Below are 21,462 nucleotides of genomic sequence, written 5' to 3'. Positions count from 1 at the left end.
GAAATCAGCTCTCCGATCCTTGAACGATTTAGCGAAACGATGCGGAAGACCTTCGGATTCGACGCGAGGAAGCCACTTGTAGCAAAGGAACACGTGGCGACCGTACGGAGCCGGCGAGAGTGCCGCTGTACATCTCCTGACGCTTAAATCCGCAGAGCTCGTCTTCCGAGACCGGAGCAGCGTTGATGTTCTCCACTACTTCAGTCTACGTGCGCGCAAGGTGTTCGATTGAATGCCGTGCCGTTTCATTTTTGGTCGGTTCAGTTTCGGTTGATTCAGTTTGTTCACAATTCCACCGAATTGAACGGGAATTTTTAGTCCGGTTTAGTTTTCAGTTAGTTTCAATTTATAAAATTTTACCAAGAGCTGTTTTTTCGGTTAGATATAAATTTGAATTTAAAAAAAAAACTTGGTTATTTTCAATTAATTTTGGTTAGCTGGGTTATTTTTATCTTAAAATTTTAAACTAAACGAACCAAGAACCGAAATTAAACTGAACTAAAGCCAAAATGTTCAAAACTTTTAGAACTAAACCAAATCAAAAAATTTGGTTCGATTCAGAGCTACCACGGAGAGATGTGATTGTTTGATGTATTATCTATATTATTAAAATTAAAGTGCATCATATATTTGTTTAGAAAAGAATAGCACTACACGTCAATATTGTTTGGAAACATAGATAGCATTTTAAAGAAAAAAATATATGGCCTTTTAGCAATATAAAGAAAATAGATTTGAAATCATTATCTCATCAAATATATTTAGTTACCTTAACTTAAATACACGTAATAAATCCCAGAGAAAAGATTTTACTTTTAAATACGGAAACAATAACTAATAAATAAATTATGATAAATATATGATACATCTGCAATGTAAATTTATAAAAAAAAAATATAGAACACTTAAACGGAAAACAAATGTAAATTTATAAAACAAAAAAAATTAATACCGCGATACAATCGCACTACAAAATGGTGAGGTATCTAAAATATATAATATTCACATAAAGACTATAAAATATTATACTGTTCTTACTTGTGTAATAGGTTAGACATGAAATATTATAACATCTCGGGTCCACCTCTTATTGCAATTAGGTGACGTACAAACATATTCATGTTGTATATGATTAAGTGTTTTTTTTTAACATAAAAGTACTATGATTTCTTTCTTTAAGTGTTTCAGAAATGAATTCTAAAAACAATTTCACAGGTTTGTTAAATATTCTTATGATCAGAAAATTATTATCTAAAATTACATTGTTATTAAATTTCGAATACTTTACATAAGTAGATTAATATTAAAAGTTTCAACAAAGATATAGCTAGGACCCACTATATTTTGAAAAAAATCACATTTTAAAAATTTGTATATCATTTCAATCATAGAAACCACCATATTTGAAATCTATATTTATCAAAAAAATAATATATTTAAAGGTTCGATTTTGATTTTTCGGTTTTAATAGATAGGAACCGTTTAGTTATTTGTGAATATCAATTTAGTTTTGAGTTTTTTTTTGCTTCGGTTCTGATTCAGTGTTGGTTCTCTGTTTATAGTTTCATGTCTAACCAGGATGCTGAAATGTTTTTTTTTTTTTGTTATAATTTTTACAATATCACGTCATAAAACTGGTTATAACCTATAATGTAAATAAAGCTTTGCAGTATATATTTCAAATATTTCCACAAGCACTACGGTAAATATATCAGATCTGGACATATCAGTTCGGGTATTTATGATCCAAAAAGATTCGAGATATCCAAAAATATGAAAAATACCCAAAACAAGAAAAATACTTTAAACTCCAAACAAAAATCCAAAAAAATTTAATTACCAAAGAAATTTTTTATTCGAAATCCGATGAACAAAAAAATACCCAAAATTTTATCCGACTACCAATTTTTTTTACAAAATCAAATTTTACCAGACACCGAAAACTATTGTAAACTCAAACTCAAAACTTAAAAAATATAGGTAATACCGAAAACATATTTGAAATACCTTAATATACCTAATATACACAAAATATTTCTGGTTAGGTGTCAGGTAGGACCCAAACTCAAACAAACACATGCGGGTCCAAAAGAAATACCAAATAGATAATTTGTTTTGGACCCGGACCAAAACCAAACCTATGTTTTGGATCGGTTTCGATTTGGTCTCTGGTCTGGATTAAATATCCAGGTTCAAGAGAAAGTTATATAAAAAATACATATAAAATCTTAAATAAACTATTTATAGAAGGGAAATTGCCAAAAATAACATTTTTAAAGTACCACTTTTCATGTTTACACTAACCATTTTGACCATCATCTTTAATGAAGGGTAAAAGACATTTATAACCTTTTAATAAATTTTGACAAAAAAAAACATATGATTAACTAATATAAACTTAAAACATCAATTCTAAACCCTAAACCCTAAACCTTCAAATCTAAACCCTAAAATATCAACTCTAAACCCTAAACGTAAACCCTAAACCCTAAATCTAAACTTAAAATATCAACTTTAAACCCTAAATCATCAACTCTAAACCCTAAACCATGAAATATCAATTCTAAACCCTAAACCCCGAAACATCAACTCTAAACCCTAAACTCTAAACCTTCAAATCTAAACCATAAAACATCAACTCTAAACCCTAAACGTAAACCCTAAACCCTATTTTTCCGAAATTCGAACCCTAAAACCCTAAACCTTCAAATCTAAACCCTAAACGTAAACCCTAAACCGTAAAACCCTAAACTTTCAAATCAAAACCCTAAAACATCAACTCTAGGGTTTTAGGGTTTAGCGTTTAGGATTTAGGGTTTAGGGTTTAGAGTTGATGTTTTAGGGTTTAGGGTTAATTTTTTAGGGTTTAGGGTTTAGAGTTTATTTTTTGGGGTCTAGGGTTTAGTGTTGATAGTTTAGGGTTTAGTGTTGATGGTTTAAGGTTTAGAGTTGAATTTTAGGGTTTAGGGTTTAGAGTTGATGTTTTAGGGTTTAGAGTTGAAGGTTTAGGGTTTAGGGTTTAGGGTTTAGAGTTGATGTTTCGGGGTTTAGGGTTTAGAGTTGATGTTTCAGGGTTTAGGGTTCGTATTTCAAAAAAAAATGGGTTTAGATTGATGATTTAGGGTTCGTATTTAAAAAAAAAGGTTTAGGATTGATGGTTTAGGGTTTAGAGTTGAGTTTTAGGGTTTAGGGTTTGAATTTCGAAATAGTATAATTCAAAAAAATATTTAAAAAAATATTTTTTATTTTTTTAGATTTTTATTTATTTAAATATTTATTTATTATATTTACAAGTACCTTTTGGGTCTAAATTTTTTTACCCGAAAGACCCGGAACCGAAAAGGAACCGACCCGAATAGACCCGGACCCGAAAAAAAACCGACCCGAATAGACCCGACCCGATAAGAACCGATTTGTACCCGACTTAAAAACATGTATATCTAAAACTATGATTGTTTTGTGTTCTATTTTATACATATTATTTTATGATTTAGTTGAAATATCTTTCGTTAACAACATTTGTTATTATTTTTTAACATTTTTAAAGTAATATAAAGCTTTAAAATGTAAAATTTAGAGTTTTAAAATGTTTTATTTTAATTATTAATAGCTTCATTTAAGTTGTTTTATAAAATTTTAGATATATATGACAAATATTCAACTAAAGTTGATGGAATTGGGTATATCATGTCCTTTTCAGATCCTAAATATCCGAACCCAACCCGGACCCGATATGTATCCAAAAAATTACGGGTATTTTATGGGTATTTTAATTATAGACCCGAACCGATTCGGACCCGAGAAGAACCGATTCGGACCCGAGAAGAACCGACCCCAACCCGAACCGAAAATTTCTAAGTACCTATTGGATCTAAATATTTAGGACCCGAAAAGACCCGGACCCGAAAGAAACCGGCCCGAACCCGACCCGAAGACCCGAACGCCCAAGCCTACTTAATGAATAAGGTATTTTTGAAAATGTCCCTTTAGTGGTGGTAAAAATGAAAAGTGGTAGTATGAAAATGGTAAACATGTAATTTCTCCTTTATAGAATATATAAATTTCAAAAATTCTCTTTTTCAATATAAGACTAGAAATTGATTCGCGTCCCTGCGCATGTGTTTGATTTAACTTATGTTGACCGTAACTATAAAACCAGCGGTTTATGAAGTTACGTTCAACATAAGTTAAATCAAACACCTGCGCGGAGACGCGGATCAATTTCTAGTTTTATATTGAAAAAGAGAATTTTTAGGGTTTAGGGTTTAGGGATTATGATTTAGGGTTTAATGTTTTACTGACGACGTTAATTTTTTTTTGTAATTACTACTATTTTTTATTTATTTCTGTTTACCTTTTAATTTTAAAAACATATTATAATTTGATAATATTTTGTTTTCTTTTTTAAAAGATATCGAATATGAAATAACACAATCATATTGGTTGGTGACCCTATTGAACCCAAAAATAAGTCTTTTTTTTTTGTGCAACAGATTTGTAGCTTCTTTAAACTCCAACACTGAGTATGAGTTTCACAAGATGTCTTCAACTTCTACTAAAGAAACTAGAACTCGCGCGGGTGTTTGATTTAACTTGTGTTCATCGTAAATTCATAAAATATTGGTTTTATATAAAAATCTCAAGTATATTCTTTATATTTTGTTATTTACATATAGAGTAGAATATATTATTTTATAATTTAGATGTTTGATTATAATTTTTTTATTTGTACATAATATTATATTGAATTTTTATAACTTGATGCAATTGTACTATTCATATATTAACATGTTGTCTTTTTTTTAAAATGAAATAATATACTAAAAATTTTAATTTTTTGCATTAGTTTTTTTTTATAAATTATTATTACTTTTATGATGTTTTGTTTTCTTGAAAATTGAACTCTTGAAATATTTATATTTGACTAAACTAAATAAGGTAATACTATAATTGTTTTATATAATATACACTATATATTTAAGTTTGTGTTTTTAATCTTCACCACAAAGAAACAATACCCATTGCAAATAATTAGTTTAAATTAATTTTAAATGCAGTGATAGAACATGTAAATAAAATGAAAATATTTAATTTATTGTAAATATAATGGCTAATGGTATAAATAAAAGAAAGTATTTAATCTGTAATCCATGTTTCCAAACAATTTTCATTAATGTGTTATCCTTTGTGTTCAAACAACTCCAAAAAGTATGTTAGATTACATTGATTTGACTTTTAATAGGCCTTGAATTTGGGCTCAATTTAACTTTTAATGGGCTTTGAGTTTGCGTCCGTTTGACTTTTAATGGGACTCTTGGCAATATATCTTATATATTAAAACAGAAGTCACAAAATTGATTCATGTGTGATTTTTTTTAAATAAATGGACCTAATGAACATCTTTCTTAGAAGGTCATGTTACATTTAATCTATAATCTTATCATTTAAATTTTGGGCATACCAGAAATTTTTATTGGGCTATCAATAATTGAATTTAAACAATAGATGATCCGTTGGATTTATAGATAGTATAAATTAAATAGATATAATTTAATGTTGTAATACTATACCTCCATATGTTAATAATATAAATATTTGTCGATGTTAACTTTTAAAATTATAAAGATTTTTTTAAATAACAAAAATCATATTATTTAACAATGATTAATCTTTACTACCTTAAACCAATGAAAACAAATTTTAAATTATATAGTTTATTTTAAAAATTAAATAAAAACTAAATGTTTAATTATTTACTCGATAATATAAATCTACGAAGCGAAAAGTTTAATTTTTTATAAACTTTCTAAATTTGTGAAATGTTAAAATATTTTTGAATATGACAATAAAACAATATATTTACTAATCTTTATATATATAGTTACGATTTTAGTAATAAAATAATAATCCGAAAATATATATATATAGAAGAAGATACAAATACATGTAGAAGTTTAAAACAATCTATTCAATGAAAAAATATACCGTAAACTTATTATGTTTTAAAAATTGATAGACACATATATATTATAATATATATAAATTTAGAATTGAAAACAAAATATTTATATAAAAATAAATAAAAACAAAAATCCGCATGATTGCGCGGATCGAGAGCTAATTAATGATTTAAATCCTTTTCGAATTTCGATCGCTCGAGATATATCGCAGCTTCTGTGGTAAAGTCCCTTACCTTTTTTTTATCTCTATAATAACTGGTTTTGTCTGTGAATCCTAAATTGTTGTTTCTTTTGGTTTTACTATGAGAAATTGGATTCTTTTGAGCTCAAATGGTTTTGACTTTTGATTATTTCATTACACATTTTGTTTTTCAGTATAAAGTTTCTTGCTTTTGGTTATTGAAAGCTGCAATTGTGTAAAGTTTCTATCTTTGCCTCATGGGTTTCTTTAAGTTTGCAGAGATGCGATCAAGTTAAGGTCTATGTAATATTTATAATAAACCGTACGAGGAATCATAAAGAGCTAACTATCTTAAAGAAGCATTGACTCAGCTCTTAACTCTAGTCGAGAACAAGTTTCAAGCAAGGTGGGTTTCATCATTTACTATCTACTTGTCGTGTGCAGTGTGCTGCTAATCCTCCTTGCGTCCCTATGGCAGAAAAAGTTGATGTCACGGCTGGACTTAATGGCAAGTTTTCTTTTTGTCTCCTACAACAATTGAACCTCTGTGATCTATAACCTTTTGATGTATGAATCCTCTTTTTAGGTTGGCTTCTCAGAGTTTACACGATTTTATGATTTTGTTTTCTTCATGTGCCGTGAGAATGGACAGAAGAGTATAAGTAAGAGAACCTTTTGTTTCTCTTCAGTCATTGTATTTACTCTATATTGAATATTGTGTAGCTGTAGGCAGAGCTATTACCGCATGGGAATTGGTTTTGGCTGGGAGATTTTGGTTACTTAACTACTGGTGTGACTATATTGAGGTACTTTAACGTTATGTTTACTCGAGTGTTTGTCTGTCTAACGAGAATAAGATGATGTTTTGAACTTGTTAGAAAAACCAACGGCACAATATCACAGAGGATAATACTTGGCAACAAGTCTTGGCGTTTAGTGGTTGTGTACATGAGAATCTAGAAGGATATGACTCTGACGAAGGTACAAAATCTATTTTAGATTTCTCACTAAAACAAGTGTGTTTATGTTTTGGCTTATTTTATTATGGTCTTGTGTTTGACTCTCAGGTGCTTGGCCCTGTCTTAATCGATGAGTTTGTTGAGCATGTGTACAGGTTTGGAACCAAAACCTAGTCATTTAGTCAATTCAAAGCATTTTAGGACCGAGAAAGAACACTACCTTGTCATGTACGTGACACAGAATCTGAGCTTCCGGGAGAATCTAGTCATTTAGTCAATTCATAATCCAAAGTTGGATTGGATTTCACTCGACTGTCGACGGCTCTTAAGTCCGCCGTCAAAGGGCTCTTGTAGGATTTCCAAAGATTCTTCGCTTCAGATGTCATGTCTTTATGAAAATTCTCTTTCACGTATGTTTTTTTTATTAAATAATCTGAGAGCTTTTGAGATTTTTAGTTATAGTTTTATTATCATCACCATCTTCTGCTGCTGCTGGTGTTTTTAGATGAGCATTACAAAGATTATCGTCCATGCTACACGGGTCTAAAGAATGTTCCAGGCTTAAAGAAAAAACATCTAAAAACTACGATGATGATGAAGTACAAGGAACAGGAAGTCAATACGCTTATTTTTCTTCATACATGAAACGAATCAGATCCGGTGACAGTCCGAGATGTTCATCCACGACTCATTGCGCGAGAGAAGTCTATCACAAGGGTGTGCAAAAGTCTTTTATCGACTGGAAATAAGCCTTGAAACACAAAACACTATCTCACATAAGCACAGGTTATATACAAAAAATAAAGAGAGGTCTCAAGTTGACGGTGAGTCTTATTTTGTAAGCTTATAGTATTAACATTTGCTACCTAATCAAAATTTAGCAAAAAAAAAAAAACATTTGCTACCCAATCGCTTCATTAATTGATCTTTTTAAAAAAGTTGATTTGCGATTCTACTACTCAGATTAATTTTATTGTGAAATCAACACAAATCTTAAGATTACTTCGTGATTTAGTATATGAATTAATGGCCTTGTTCCCATATAATTAATTAGCGAATTAATGGCCTAAGTTAATAAGACAGTAGGAGGAGACATGCCACAAAGTCTATCATGACTTGGACTGCACTTTTCTTTTTTTTAGAGAGCATAACCTATAGTACACAATATAAACCCTTGAACCAAAACTAGCAATCAGTTAAGCAAAATCAAAATAATCACATAAATATTTGTGCAGATTTTACTTACAATCAAGTGTAATATACATTTGAACTTATAAAACGCAAGTTATAGAACATTGTCGATATAATTTTGTAATTTGAATATAAGTTAAAGAATAGTTTAGCCGTTAATTAGTAGCATGATTCATAAAATGACCACCATTTTTGATATTTTGAAATGTGGATTCCAAAGTTTTGTAATTTTGCAATTAATGATTGGACCGTATTATAGGTTAAAAATAGACTGCATAGATTAGAAATTTAAACGTCAATAATTTAGAATGTTGTTTCCATTTGAGAAAGAAAAAAAGAAGCTAAAATCTAGTGGTTAGTTGGCATCGAATCCCTATCGTGTAGAACTTTAAATCCTAATCACCTAAAAAAGTTTTGTCTTCACTTTCATATGCGTGAGACTCCACTCATTCCTTTTTCGTGATCACAAAACTTAAATAGGACTACCTGATCCTGTGTCATTCTTCACGTTCAACGATTCACTCGGGAGATTAAGTAATCTCCGAGTTACAGAAACTCTTCCCATTTATTTTCCAGGTAAATTTTAGGGTTTTTTTGATTAAAAAGTACGGTTTTTGAATCCTTTATGTAATCTCTTAAACTTCGTTAGAGATGACAAAACTTTATATGTTTTTTGTGTGTAAACAAGCCTTGAAAATTTTGAGATTATAATTGTATATCTATTCATGTGCATAGCCCAAAAAAGTTGCAAAGAAAAAACTGTTTCTCAAGTAATTTGAGTGTTGTATATCGCACACGTAACTCCAAATTAATCACTATGAGTAATCACGTTTCTCTTGTTTTCGCTCGAGATGAACTCATCCATATAACCTCTTATCATTTTTTTACAAAAAAATAAATATCTGTATTTTTTATTTTTTTTTTGTAACAAAATATCTGTATTTATAATACTTTCTTTCTATAGAAGTTCAAACTGTACACGTTATGAGTACTTTTTGCATTAGTTTGCAAAAATAAAATTACATTCTCTACTTTTCTACAGGAAGGTGTCAGCAATGGAAGAAGATAACCACGAAAAACAACTTGACGATGGAGGATCTTCATCTCTCTTTAAGACATGTTTCAACGCACTAAATGCTTTTTCAGGTTAACTTTTATTAGTCGATGCACTTCTATATTTACTCGTCTTTCTATAACAATTTGAATGCTAGTGACGACAACGTGACTTGTATTAGGCATTGGAATATTATCGGTACCATATTCACTAGCTCGTGGAGGATGGATGAGTCTTTCACTTCTGTTACTCCTAGCCGCAGCCGCTTTCTACACATCTTTACTCATTACAAAATGCATGAACGCGGACCGCAGCGTCAAAACGTATCCAGACATTGGAGAACGCGCGTTTGGTAGACCAGGGAGAATCATTGTGTCAGTCTTCATGCACCTAGAACTATACCTAGTCACCACTGGTTTCTTGATCCTAGAAGGAGACAATCTTCACAATCTTTTCCCGGGGTTTAACATCAAAATGATCGGGTTGAGATTGAACGGTAAACAATCGTTCATGGCCTCAGTGGCCCTTGTCATCATGCCAACTCTTTGGTGGGATAATCTAAGCGTCTTGTCTTATGTTTCTATGAGTGGTGTTTTAGCTACGGTCTTGACTCTTGGATCAATATCTTGGGTTGGAGCTGTTGATGGAATCGGGTTTCGTCAAAGTGGAAAGCTGATTAACTGGAGTGGCATCCCTACAGCTTTGAGCTTGTATGCTTTTTGCTATGGCGCACATCCCGTGTTGCCCACTTTGTATAATTCCATGAAAAGTAAACATCAGTTCAACAATGTAAGTCATCATTTCTACACATAGATTTTTTTTTCTGCTAAAATACACATATATATTGTTAAATTTGGATTATGTATATTTTTAGATCACGAATAGATATAAATCAATCACTATCATTAACCAACAAACTCGTGACCACTGGCATGAATTTATATTTTGTCTCGTGACCACTGGCATGAATTTATATTTTGTTTTGTATATATGAAAACTAAAACTAAAATAATGTTACTTTTACCTCTTTTTTGCAGGTCCTACTTATAAGTTTTATATTATGCACCATAGGCTACACATCAATGGCGGTATTGGGCTATTTAATGTACGGATCAAATACTCTATCGCAAATAACACTGAATCTTCCGACTCATAAGACGAGCTCAAAGGTGGCAATATACACAACCCTCGTAAACCCCATAGCCAAATACGCATTGATGATCACACCAACAGTGAACACCATAAAAGATTGGTTTCCTTCGCGTTACGCCAAGAAAACATATTTGCATCTCTTAATAAGTACATTATGTATAGCAAGCAGTGTGGTCATCGCTGAGACATTTCCGTTCTTCGGTTATATGATGTCTTTGGTTGGAGCGTTACTGAGTGTAACGGTCTCTATTATTCTCCCTTGCTTATGTTACTTGAAGATCTCAGGAAGTTTCAAGAAGTTTGGGTTTGAGACTATCATGTTGTTTGGTATGGTGGCTATGTGTGTTCCTATTGGAGTCTTGGGTACTTACATTGCAATTCGAGAGTTAGTTATTAGTGTTTGAAAGTTTGATATTATGAGGCTAGTGTTTGTAGCAAATAAAGATGTTAAATCAATTCACATGTTTGTATTTCTATTATCGCTTTCTCTAAAGTTACTTTATAGTGGATGTTGTTTCATTAATATTTCTACATGGGTACATATTAGTGACATACTTTATACTTTCTGTGGATATTAACATCCACTTATACATACGTGATTATAAATGATGTCGCTATATACAATAGGACAGGAACCAGAAAAAAGAGTTAGTGAAATTTAGAGTAGATACACACAATTGCTAAAGTTTAATCATCGATTACATTCATTATTGTCACTTTTGTCAAATCAAATTGAGTCATAGGAAGAAGATGAGTGGATCTGATGCTCCTTCTCATAACGTCTTTGTTTGCGGTAGCAATCTTGAACCTGCCGTGATCCTTCTCCATGGCTAGCATGTTGTCTTTCTTCATTTGCTTTTAATTTGTATGCTTTTTGCTATGGTGCGTATCCAGTTTTGCCCACTTTGTATTCTGCTATAAAAAGAAAATATCAGTTCAACAAAGTAAGTTTTCATTTCTACATAAATCAATCACTATCCTCAAGGACCTCAACCACCAAATTTATGACTCCATTTGCATAGTTTACACGTTTATTATGTTTGTTTTATAATTTGAATAATTTCATAACTGTGTTTTTTTTTTGCTGGTCCTATACTTATAAGTTTTATTTTAAACACCATAGATTACACAACAATGGCGGTTTTGTGCTACTTAATGCATGTGGCACATATCGAAAATGACATCGAGTCTTCCAATTCATAAGACAAGCTCAAAGACGGCAATATAGACAACCCTCCTATCTAAACGACTAAACCCTTATCCAAATACGCATTGATGAACACACCAACGGTAAACACCATTAAAAACATATTTACGTATCTTGATATACTCATTATTCATAAAAAGCCACACAAGAACAAATCAGAACCTCTGAACATTCATCTTTTATTAAAAAAGTGGTGAAATATACCAAAAAATCGCTATTAGAATCAGTCTTGCCTCGAAAATTGTTGACTTTTTCTATTTAAAGACTACGTCTGTTTCAAAAAGATACATATTTAGACTTTTCACATATATTAAGAAAACACATAAAATTTGATTGTAAATGTATTGTTTTTTGTGAATAACAATTTTCTATAACTTTTAGCCAATAGAAATTCAATAAACACCATTAAATTTTTTTGAAATTTACACTTTTTCATTAATAATACATTGAAAAAGTAAAAAATGTATTTTTTTGACACAAATTTTTTTTCTATAATATGAATCTTTCTTAGATGGAGGGAGATTAAATAATTTAGCTATGTCTATTTTTCATCTAACGGTAAATTTATCTTCTTCATCTTTTACTAAAAATTCAAGAAAAAGTAGAAAGTAAAAATGATAATCATATATAAATAATAGGGTAAATCTCCAAAATAGCACATTTCTAAGTTTATATCACAAAAATAGCACTCAAAAATTAAAATGACCAAAATAGCATTTTATCTTTTGAAAATTTTAATTTTTTTATTTTTTAAAATTTGAAATCTTATCCCCAAAACCTCATTTCTCAACTCTAAACCCTAAACCCTAAACTCTAAACCCTAAACCCTAAACCCTAAACTCTAAACCCTAAACCCTAAACTCTAAACCCTAAACCCTAAAATTTAAACCCTAAACCCTAAACTCTAAACCCTAAACCCTAAACCCTAAATCCTAAACTCCACCCTTTAACTTTAAACCCTAAGTTTGTGACTTTTGATAAAACATTAAGTGCTATTTTTGTGATTTTTGACCTTGAGTGCTAGTTTGGGAACAAAAACACTATTTAGTGCTATTTTTGTCTTTTTCTCTAAATAATAATTGGCTTTTGCATTTGATTTCAGTTCGAAAGATAAGAGTGATAAAGAATTAAGTCGTACAGCCCAATTAATACACTAGTCCAAAGGCCCATCTAAAAGCCGAAACGTTGCTTCACTACTTCTTTCATTTTACGAATATGCCTTTATACTTTATAAAGTTAATGATAAGACCCTAACAATGTAGATTCAATTGTTCTCAAGTAAATTATACCAGGCATAAAGCGAATTATGATATATTTGTTTAAAACGTAATATAAAAGGCTGTCCCTCCCTCTCTCGGACTCTCACGTCTCCGAAGCAAAAGGCTCCAAGAATCTCTCTGACTTCTCTTCTCCCGCCGTGCCACCGTCCCTGCGTCACCATCTCCGGCCACCGTGAGTTCGTTCTCTCTCTCTCCCTTAATCTCTCACTCTTTTGCGGTTAATCGATCGTTGCATTTTTCCTCTGTTAAACTCGTTGAAAAGAATCGCATAGTCACTGAGAATCCATGGATTCTTCTTCCACGAAACATTTTCTCGTCGTCTAGGGTTTTGCTTTGCATCGTAGAATCATTGTCTTCAACATTTGTAGCTTTTATCTCTTTTCTTGGAGATCACGCACTGATTCTTGGTACAGTTTTTGATTTAACCTTCTCTAGACTCTCATTCACGATCTCGTGGGACTAGGATCTCCAGGTTGGTGAAAATGGGAAGGGTGTTCGTGATAGAACTCGAGGGACCCGCCTATACATGCATAGAGTGCCACACACACATCGGAGTCCCCAGTGATATCATCTCTAAAGAGATCGAGGTTTTATAAACTTACATTCATCTTTAACTTGACACTGCATTTTGACATGATGATGTTTTCTTTTCAGGAAGTTTTTGACATCCATGACAATGACATCATATATGACTTCAGTAGACTGTAAGTGAATATATGCTTCCCAGTTGTTTCGTGTTCTTGAGAATTTTAACCAATATAAATCCTTGATTTTGGTGGCAGCTTCAATACGTTTCTGGCTGAAAACACGTTCTATTCTGCTTTGCACAGTATCTTTTGTGTCGGTTGTGCTAATATCATTGGCATTTATAACGTAAGAAAGGACCCTCAAGACTCGATTCCACCAAAACAAAGTTCTAAGAAGACTTGTGTGTGTTCATGTTTTTGTGGTTTCTTTCTCACAGATAAGCCAAGTTGATGAGGGTGGTCCAACTACTTACTGGGCTATGAGGTAATGTGATATTTTTCTTTGTTAAATCATGGTTTCATTAATATATACAAACAACAAACAAGCAAACAAAATGTAGGAAGAGACTCCATGGACCAGAAGGAAGCGATGATGAGGTTTAGGAGTTGGTATGTGTTCACAAAAAGACAATTTGAAGTAGAAAGTATATGTTTTTGAATTTCATATTACTTTGTATAGTGTGTGAGTAGTCTCAAGAACAAATCACATATTCCTTTTGGGGTTTTGATGACATTTGAAATTAATGAGTTCATCTGCATAGTTTACATGTTTATTATGTTTTCTTATAATTGAATAATTTGATAACTTTTTTTGCTGGTTCTAGCTACTAGTAAGTTTTATATTTGACACTATAGATTACACATCAATGGCAGTTTTGTGCTACTTAATGCATGTGTCATAACTATATCGCAAATAACATTGAATCTTCAAATTCATAAGACGAGCCCAAAGACGACAAATACGCATTGATAAACACCATAAAAGATTAGTTCCCTCACGGTACGCCATAAAAGCATATTTACATCTCTTGAAAAGTACATTATTCATTAAAAACACCAAAAAAAAAAGGGAAATCTGTTTTTTTAGAACAAAAAAATGGTAACTATGTCCATTTAGACTAATTTATACTACTTTATGTCCTATTAGACTATTTTTTTTTCAAAATGGCAGTAATGCCCTTAAAATTGTATTTTTTTTAAAAAAATATATATTGAGTTCGACAAGGGGGATCGATCGATCTCACTTTACAAGTTATAGTGGATCGATCGATCCCGATCATTATTCAGAACAAAAAAAAACGCGAAATATATACTGATCGACCTGGTCAATTTCACTCGATCGGCGAAGGTCGATTTACACAGATCGACCGATCTGTAAGAATAGATCGATCGATCCCGTGCCGAGGAAAGAATCTCAAATCGATTTTTTTTTGGTTTTGTATGATTATATCCGGATTGATTCCCACTTGATTTGAACCGACCAAGCATGATTTCAACTCTTTAAACTCGATTTCTCTGGGATGAAAGTGAATATTTTCAAATATTCTCAAATATTTGAATTTCTAAAAATAGGAATTTGAATTTCTAAAAATAGGACACGCCTCTTCAAGAATGTTCCATCGACAACAACCAGTAGCACCCTTTTGAATTTGAATTTCTAAAAATAGGATATTTTTCTCTGGGATGAAAGTGAATATTCTCAAATCGATTTGTCGTTTTTTTTTGTTCCTTTTTCGTTTTTTTTTTTAAAATCGATTTTTTTTAAAAAATATAAAAGTGAATATTCTCAAATATTTTGTTTCCATATTTTTAGGAACTGATTTCTTATTCGTAGAATACAACTAATATATAGAAATCAGTTTCTACAGTTTTTTAGAATTATAGTAATGTTTAGAATTTGATTTCTACATGTTTTAGATTTATAGTAAATCTGTAGAAGTCGGTTTCTACATGTTTTAGAATTAGATTAATGTGTAGATTTTGATTTCTAAGAATTTTAGAATGGTAGGTTAAGCGCGGAATGTGTATTCTACATATTTGTAGAATACTCCTATTTACGTAGATCACGTATTCTAAATATTGTAGATTCAATGAAAAAAGTAGATTTCGTTTTCTACTTCGTAGAATGTCATTTCTACTTTTTTTAGAACATAATCTGAAATTTATAATTTTAACTTTTTTATAACTGGAAAATATACCATTAAGTTCATATAGGTATTTTAACAAATGTTACTATTTTTCCAAATTTTTTTTGTTTGTAAAACTATTTATTAAAATTATTTTCATAAATATTAAAGGGTATTATAGAAAAATATGACACAAAATATAGATTAGTCTAAAGGGACATAGTTACTATTTTTTTGCTCTAAAAAAAACAGTTTTCCCAAAAAAAAATCGGTACCTCTGAATATTCATCTTTTACTGAAAAGTGGTAATTTACCACAAAAAGTCGCTATTAGTATCTCTGTCTTATCTCGAAATGGTTGAATTTTTCTACCTAAATACAAGTTGATAAAACAGAAAATTTAGCTATGTCTATTTTCCCTCTTATGGTGAATTTATATTCTTCATCTATAATTAAAATCCCAAGAAAAAGATTTCAAACTTCAAAGAAAAATGAAATAATTTTATAAATAAATCGGCTTTTGCACTTGATTTCACTTTGAAAAATAATTGATGAAGAAGTAAATTGTACAACCCAATTGATAAGTTGGATATTACATAAACCGGTCCAAACCCCACCCAAAGGCCGAAACGTTGACTTAGTCTTAAATACTTTTTATCTCTCTCGAAAATGGCTCAATACTTTATGAAATTCATGTAACGCCCCCTCAATGTGGATCCAATCGATCTCAAACAAACTATTTCCGTCATAAACCGAATTATTGCTCTCCTTTTTTTTTTTTTTTTTTTTTTTTTGAATTGAACTCTCCTTTTTCTTCTTCTTGATATTTGGTTAAAGCGTAATATAGAACCCTCTCCCTCCCGCTCTCCTCCCGACTCCAAAACAAGATCATCTTTTGGTTCCTAGACACTCTCTCTCTCTGACTTCTCATCCCGCCTCTGAGTCACCATCTCCGGCCACTGTGAGTTCTCTCGCTCTCTCGTAGTCTCTCATTTAGCAACTTCCCTCTCTTAAACTCGTTGAATAGAATCCGCATAATCAGTGAGAATCCATGGATTCTTCTTCCGCAAACATTCTAGGGTTTCCTTTATAGCGCGCGTTGTAAATTCTATCTCTTTTCTCGGACTCGCGAACTGATTCTTGGTATCGTTTCCAGTTTCTTGAATTCCTCGTTGATCGTTCTTGATGATGATTGTCGTTGTCTTGCATATCTCTTCGTTTTGGCCTTCTCTAGAGTCAATCACGATCTTGTGGGACTCTAGTCTCCAGGTTGGTGGAAGATGGGAAGAGTGTTCGTGATAGAACTCGAGGGACCAGTCTATACATGCAAAAAGTGCCACACACATCTCGCACTCCCCAGTGATATCATCTCTAAGGTGATCGACGTTTTCTCACAGTACTTACATCTCATCTTTAACTTGACACTACATTTTGACATGCCTCTCATGTTTTCTTTTCAGAATGGTCGTCACGAATATGAGTTCTCTAGACTGTAAGTATATATGCGCTTTGTTTCATGTTGCTTGAGAATTTTAACCAAATATATATAACCTTAATTTTGGTGGCAGCTTCAATACATTTCTGGCTGAAAGAACGGTCAAAGATATCTTTTGTGTCGTTTGTTTCAATGAGATCGGCATTTAATTATGGCGTAAGAAAAGAGCCCCCAAGACTCAGATTCCACCAAAGCAAACTCAATTCTTCAACTTTATTATGTGTTTCATTGATTTTGTGGTTTCTTTCTCACAGGTAACTGATCCAAATAGTTACTGGGTTATGAGGTAATGTGATATTTTTACTTTGTTTATATCCCTCTATATATATAGAAATGGTTTCACTAATATAACAACAAACTAACAGTATGTAGGGGCGAACTCCATGGACCGGAAGGAAGTGATGATGAGATTTAGGAGTTGGTATGTGTTCAACAAATAGACAATTTGATGTAGAAGTATTCGGTTTTGAATTTCATATTACTTTGTATAGTGTGTGAATAGTCCCAAGAAAAAATCACCATGTTCTTCCTTTTGAGATTTTGATGACATTTGAAAGTTTTTACTTTTACACTTCTTTTATGTGTACAATGTAATTAGCTATCACTAGTGACATGTGAACTGAGTCATCTATTTGACTTTGTCTTGCGTTATTATTTTGTCTGGCACATTCTGTTTTCTTTTTCTTCTGAGATCGTCAGGTTCATTGATAGCAAAGGAAGAGACTGACTGAATATATAGAGGTGTCAAGTTTATTAGTTAATTGTTACCAATTTTAGTATTTCTATTTGAGATTTTCAGCGTTTAAAAGTGTATCAACTATTCTATAGTCTACCAGTTTTATAAATGAACATGGACACAACAAATACATTAACAAATACACTCATTCCACAACAATCTGTCAATCATACACCATGGGGACTTTTTGGTTTTGCATTGTAGTGTACGGCCTATGTTTAATTGTAATTTAAGATGTGACGACAAATGTCAACAACTCATACACACCGTGCGATCAGGGCCGGTCCTGAGATTTAGGGGTTGTAAACAGGTTTTTAAAAATTCCAGCTAAAAATTATTTTTGGTAAATTTGGAGGCCTAAAAAAAAAAAATTTGGGGGTTTTTTTCTATGTAATTTTTTCCAAAAATTTTGAGAGCCTAAGACCAATGTTTCGTTAGGATTTGCCCAAGATCGGCCCTGCGTGCGATGCATATGCTCTTACGGAACTCTACCAAGAAACCCTCACCTCGCCAATATAAAAAAAAACAGAAGATAAAAGACAGAGGTATTAGATCATCATTATCCCAACAACTATGAAATATTGCTTAAATTTTTTTTTTTTGGTCTGATTAAAAAAATAAAAAATAAAATTAAAAAATGCATCAATCGCAGACCGCCACATGTTGGTAGAGTCCGCGAACCGTACAAGTAACAAAGAAAACTCGATACTTATTTTATATGCGGAAAAAATGATGCTTGTGTTTTTGGTGGGATCCAACCCATAAATAACTCTTTTCTTAGAGCGACGAAGATGCTCTTAGCTACCTCCAATAATATAGGCAACACAATGTCAAAGATACTATAAATATTACATTAAACCAATAAATCGACAGCCATACATCTGTTGATTTTGTATTAAATACAGAAAGAAAGAAAGCTACGTTACGTGATGATGTGCATAAATAAAGGAAGATATTACTAACTCTCTGACGTGGATTTCATTTCAAAACTAAACCTACCAGTTTCAGAGGAAGACAATGACTAGTTCTGATCAATCTCTGTCGCACAGTGTCTTTGTCTACGGCAGTTTTATAGATGAATTTTATAGATGAACTTGGACACAGACACAGCAAATACAACAATCTTACAATCATACACCATGGGGACTTTTTGGTTTTGCATTGTAGTGTACGGCCTATGTTTAATTGTAATTTAAGATGTGACGACAAATATCAACAACTCATACACACCGTACAAGATCAAATGTTCAAAACAAAAATGATGTTAATAACCAAGAAAAGTATGCATTTGTTAATGATAGAAACAGAGTATGACTGTTGACAAAGAACAAGAAAAAGATGATCTCCTACCATTTTACCAAATAAACCAAGAAAATAAGGAAGAAGAAGGAAGAAGAAGTCAAGTAAAGTAGGCTACGATACGAGGCTATAAACAGAGCACTACTTACTCATCTCTCTCACACACATTTTTTCAAACAGAGCACTATCAGAAAGAAGAAGAAGATGAGTAGTTCTGTATCTCCGTCGCACAATGTCTTCGTCTATGGCAGTTTCCAGGAACCAGCAGTCGTGGGTTTCATCCTCGAATGCACTCCCGTCATCGTATCCGCTCAACTCCACGGCTTGTACTGCACCTTACTTCACATCTCCGACCTTCCTTTTGGCTTAGATTGATTGTAGACGTGTTATTGTGGATGTTGCAGTCACAGGTACAGACTCAAAGGGCGTTTGCATCCTTGTATTGCTCCTTTTGAGACCGGAGTTATCAACGGCAAGGTTGATTTCTCTTTCTTTATTTTTTGGGAAAATAGTATAACCTAAGAAAGAAAGAAACAAAACCTAATCTTCAAAAACTTCTTGCGCACGTAACTACTTCTTTTACAAAGAAGTGCGCCTCAAGTAAGAGCGGTTAGGTTAGAAGACTAATCATAAACAAGATAACCTTCTTGGTTACCCCTCAAAAAATAAGAATTCGAATTTCTTCTATAATCTATGACTCTGCAATTGGGATATTTGGATTTTAATCAACCAGTATTAGTAGAGGATATCTTGTTTTGTTTGGGTTTATTCATTTCATGAGTTTTCTGAAGCTATGAACATTGTTTCTGGTTTATCTCCGGTTTACTCTATGATATTTTTAATGCACGTAAACTAAATTTTGGTTCATTTGAACATTCACATGTGAATGAATGAAAATTTAACCATTTATTCTTAAACTTGTTTTCTTTTTTTTTCTTTCTTGTTCAGAAAACTGAAGAAATGGTTGATGGTTTGTGCAGGTACTAACCGGATTAACAGATGCTCAGCTAGAGAACTTAGATATGATTGAAGGAGATGAATACGAGAGAAAAACTGTTGAGGTTGTATTGACCGTAAGTTTCACTTCATAATCTCTAATGATCTTTTATTATAATATTACTTAGAGCTTGAAGCTTGATCTCCTTTTATGCAGGATACCTTGGAGAAAATGGAAGTGGAAGCCTTTATATGGGCCAACAAGGATGATCCTGATATGTATGGAGAATGGGATTTTGAGGTTGAACTCATACGCTCACAAGTTTCCAGAGCATCATAACTAATCACAAGTGTTTATTAAGTTTATGTTGCTTAATGGTTTTGGCGCAAACATTTTGTGTGGATATTTTATTTTGGTAGGAGTGGAAGCGGCTTCACATGGAGAAGTTCATAGAGGCATCGAAGAAGTTCATCGAATGGAAGAAGAATCCAAATGGCAAAACAAGGGAAGAGTTTGCCAAATTTGTAAACGAAGATCCTCCCGTGGCTTGAAGGATGTGTTATCTAATATTTATCTATCTTTTACTCAAAAATAAAAGGGTCTGATCAGTGATCAATGCCATAAGATTATAATAAACTTTGTGAGTTCGAAAACAAAAAGATGTTGTACTGTATCTATAGAAGTATCTATATCTATATACGAACAAGAGGTATATGTGTTAAGTTTGGTGTCTTAATCTGAACCCAAAAAGTCATTTTGATTTGAAAAATACAAGAAGTTGCAAATGGTTTGGCTTCGACAGGTAGTGATTAAGCCCTCGGCCATATAACCAAATACTGATAAACATTATATTAATCTTTCATAATGGAGTAACAAATCGACAAATATTCGTAGGTAGTGTTAAGTTAAAAGCTAAGACGGTTCTATGCTCAATCCCGTATATTGGTTAATTCTTTTTATTTTTAAATTTTTCTATAGATGTTTATTCCAAATGTCGGACAAAACAAATGTTGAACAAAAGAAAACACCATAATTATAAAATATTATAAAAATAATGAATATGAAAAGACCAACGGAATATCTTAAGATTATAGAATGTTAAAAATATTAAGTAAATTGGGGATTCCTTTTAAGGGTGTTATAGAATGTCTTGTTTATTGCTATTTTAGCGGCCTTATAATTTAGTTTCTGAAGTTATGAACATTGTTAATGGCTCATATCTTTGGTTTAATACATTCTTAACCAATCGTGTACCTTTGATATTTCAATTCTTGATCTCAAAATCATAAACCATCTTTCAGAAAAATTCTCGATCTCAAAATATGAAAGAGGTGAGTTTTAAAAAGAACAAATCTGAAA

At 32.0% G+C, this 21,462-nt stretch overlaps 3 protein-coding genes and 1 pseudogene across 9 annotated transcripts; all 4 read left to right on the top strand.

The window, feature by feature from the left end:
* Positions 1-39: 39 nt before the first annotated feature.
* On the top strand, positions 40-7,336 carry LOC106378713 (annotated as a pseudogene).
* Positions 7,337-8,709: 1,373 nt separating this feature from the next.
* LOC106382157 (amino acid transporter AVT1I-like) lies at positions 8,710-11,022 on the top strand. Of its 5 annotated transcripts, none has more exons than XM_048747002.1 (5): positions 8,710-8,825; positions 9,334-9,437; positions 9,527-9,841; positions 9,944-10,134; positions 10,383-11,022. In XM_048747002.1, the coding sequence occupies exons 2-5, from the start codon at positions 9,347-9,349 to the stop codon at positions 10,899-10,901; spliced, it is 1,116 nt and encodes a 371-aa protein (XP_048602959.1). In that variant the 5' UTR covers positions 8,710-8,825; positions 9,334-9,346; the 3' UTR covers positions 10,902-11,022. The 5 variants fall into 5 exon arrangements, with proteins under 5 accessions (XP_048602959.1, XP_022552839.2, XP_013677576.2 ...); XM_013822122.3 differs by having other exon boundaries at positions 8,714-8,867; XM_022697118.2 differs by having other exon boundaries at positions 9,527-10,134.
* Positions 11,023-12,723: 1,701 nt separating this feature from the next.
* LOC106379858 (protein yippee-like At3g08990) lies at positions 12,724-14,316 on the top strand. 2 transcript variants are annotated; one of them, XM_022695584.2, is made up of 6 exons: positions 12,724-13,156; positions 13,457-13,571; positions 13,639-13,688; positions 13,767-13,857; positions 13,949-13,995; positions 14,072-14,316. In XM_022695584.2, exons 2-6 carry the CDS (start codon positions 13,467-13,469, stop codon positions 14,112-14,114), a joined length of 336 nt encoding a protein of 111 aa, XP_022551305.2. In that variant the 5' UTR covers positions 12,724-13,156; positions 13,457-13,466; the 3' UTR covers positions 14,115-14,316. The 2 variants fall into 2 exon arrangements, with proteins under 2 accessions (XP_022551305.2, XP_022551304.2); XM_022695583.2 differs by having other exon boundaries at positions 13,448-13,571.
* Positions 14,317-19,154: 4,838 nt separating this feature from the next.
* Positions 19,155-20,825, top strand: LOC125581484 (protein AIG2 A-like). Of its 2 annotated transcripts, XM_048746999.1 has the most exons (5): positions 19,155-19,492; positions 19,571-19,643; positions 20,147-20,239; positions 20,320-20,403; positions 20,523-20,825. In XM_048746999.1, exons 1-5 carry the CDS (start codon positions 19,371-19,373, stop codon positions 20,652-20,654), a joined length of 504 nt encoding a protein of 167 aa, XP_048602956.1. In that variant the 5' UTR covers positions 19,155-19,370; the 3' UTR covers positions 20,655-20,825. The 2 variants fall into 2 exon arrangements, with proteins under 2 accessions (XP_048602956.1, XP_048602957.1); XM_048747000.1 differs by lacking the exon at positions 20,320-20,403 and having other exon boundaries at positions 19,160-19,492.
* Positions 20,826-21,462: the final 637 nt, after the last annotated feature.

This window comes from Brassica napus, chromosome C2 (genome assembly GCF_020379485.1).
Source record: "Brassica napus cultivar Da-Ae chromosome C2, Da-Ae, whole genome shotgun sequence".
Classification (NCBI taxonomy): Eukaryota; Viridiplantae; Streptophyta; class Magnoliopsida; order Brassicales; family Brassicaceae; genus Brassica; species Brassica napus.
The sequence above is the reverse complement of the archived record's forward strand: the minus strand, read 5'-3'. Positions and strand labels throughout refer to the sequence as shown.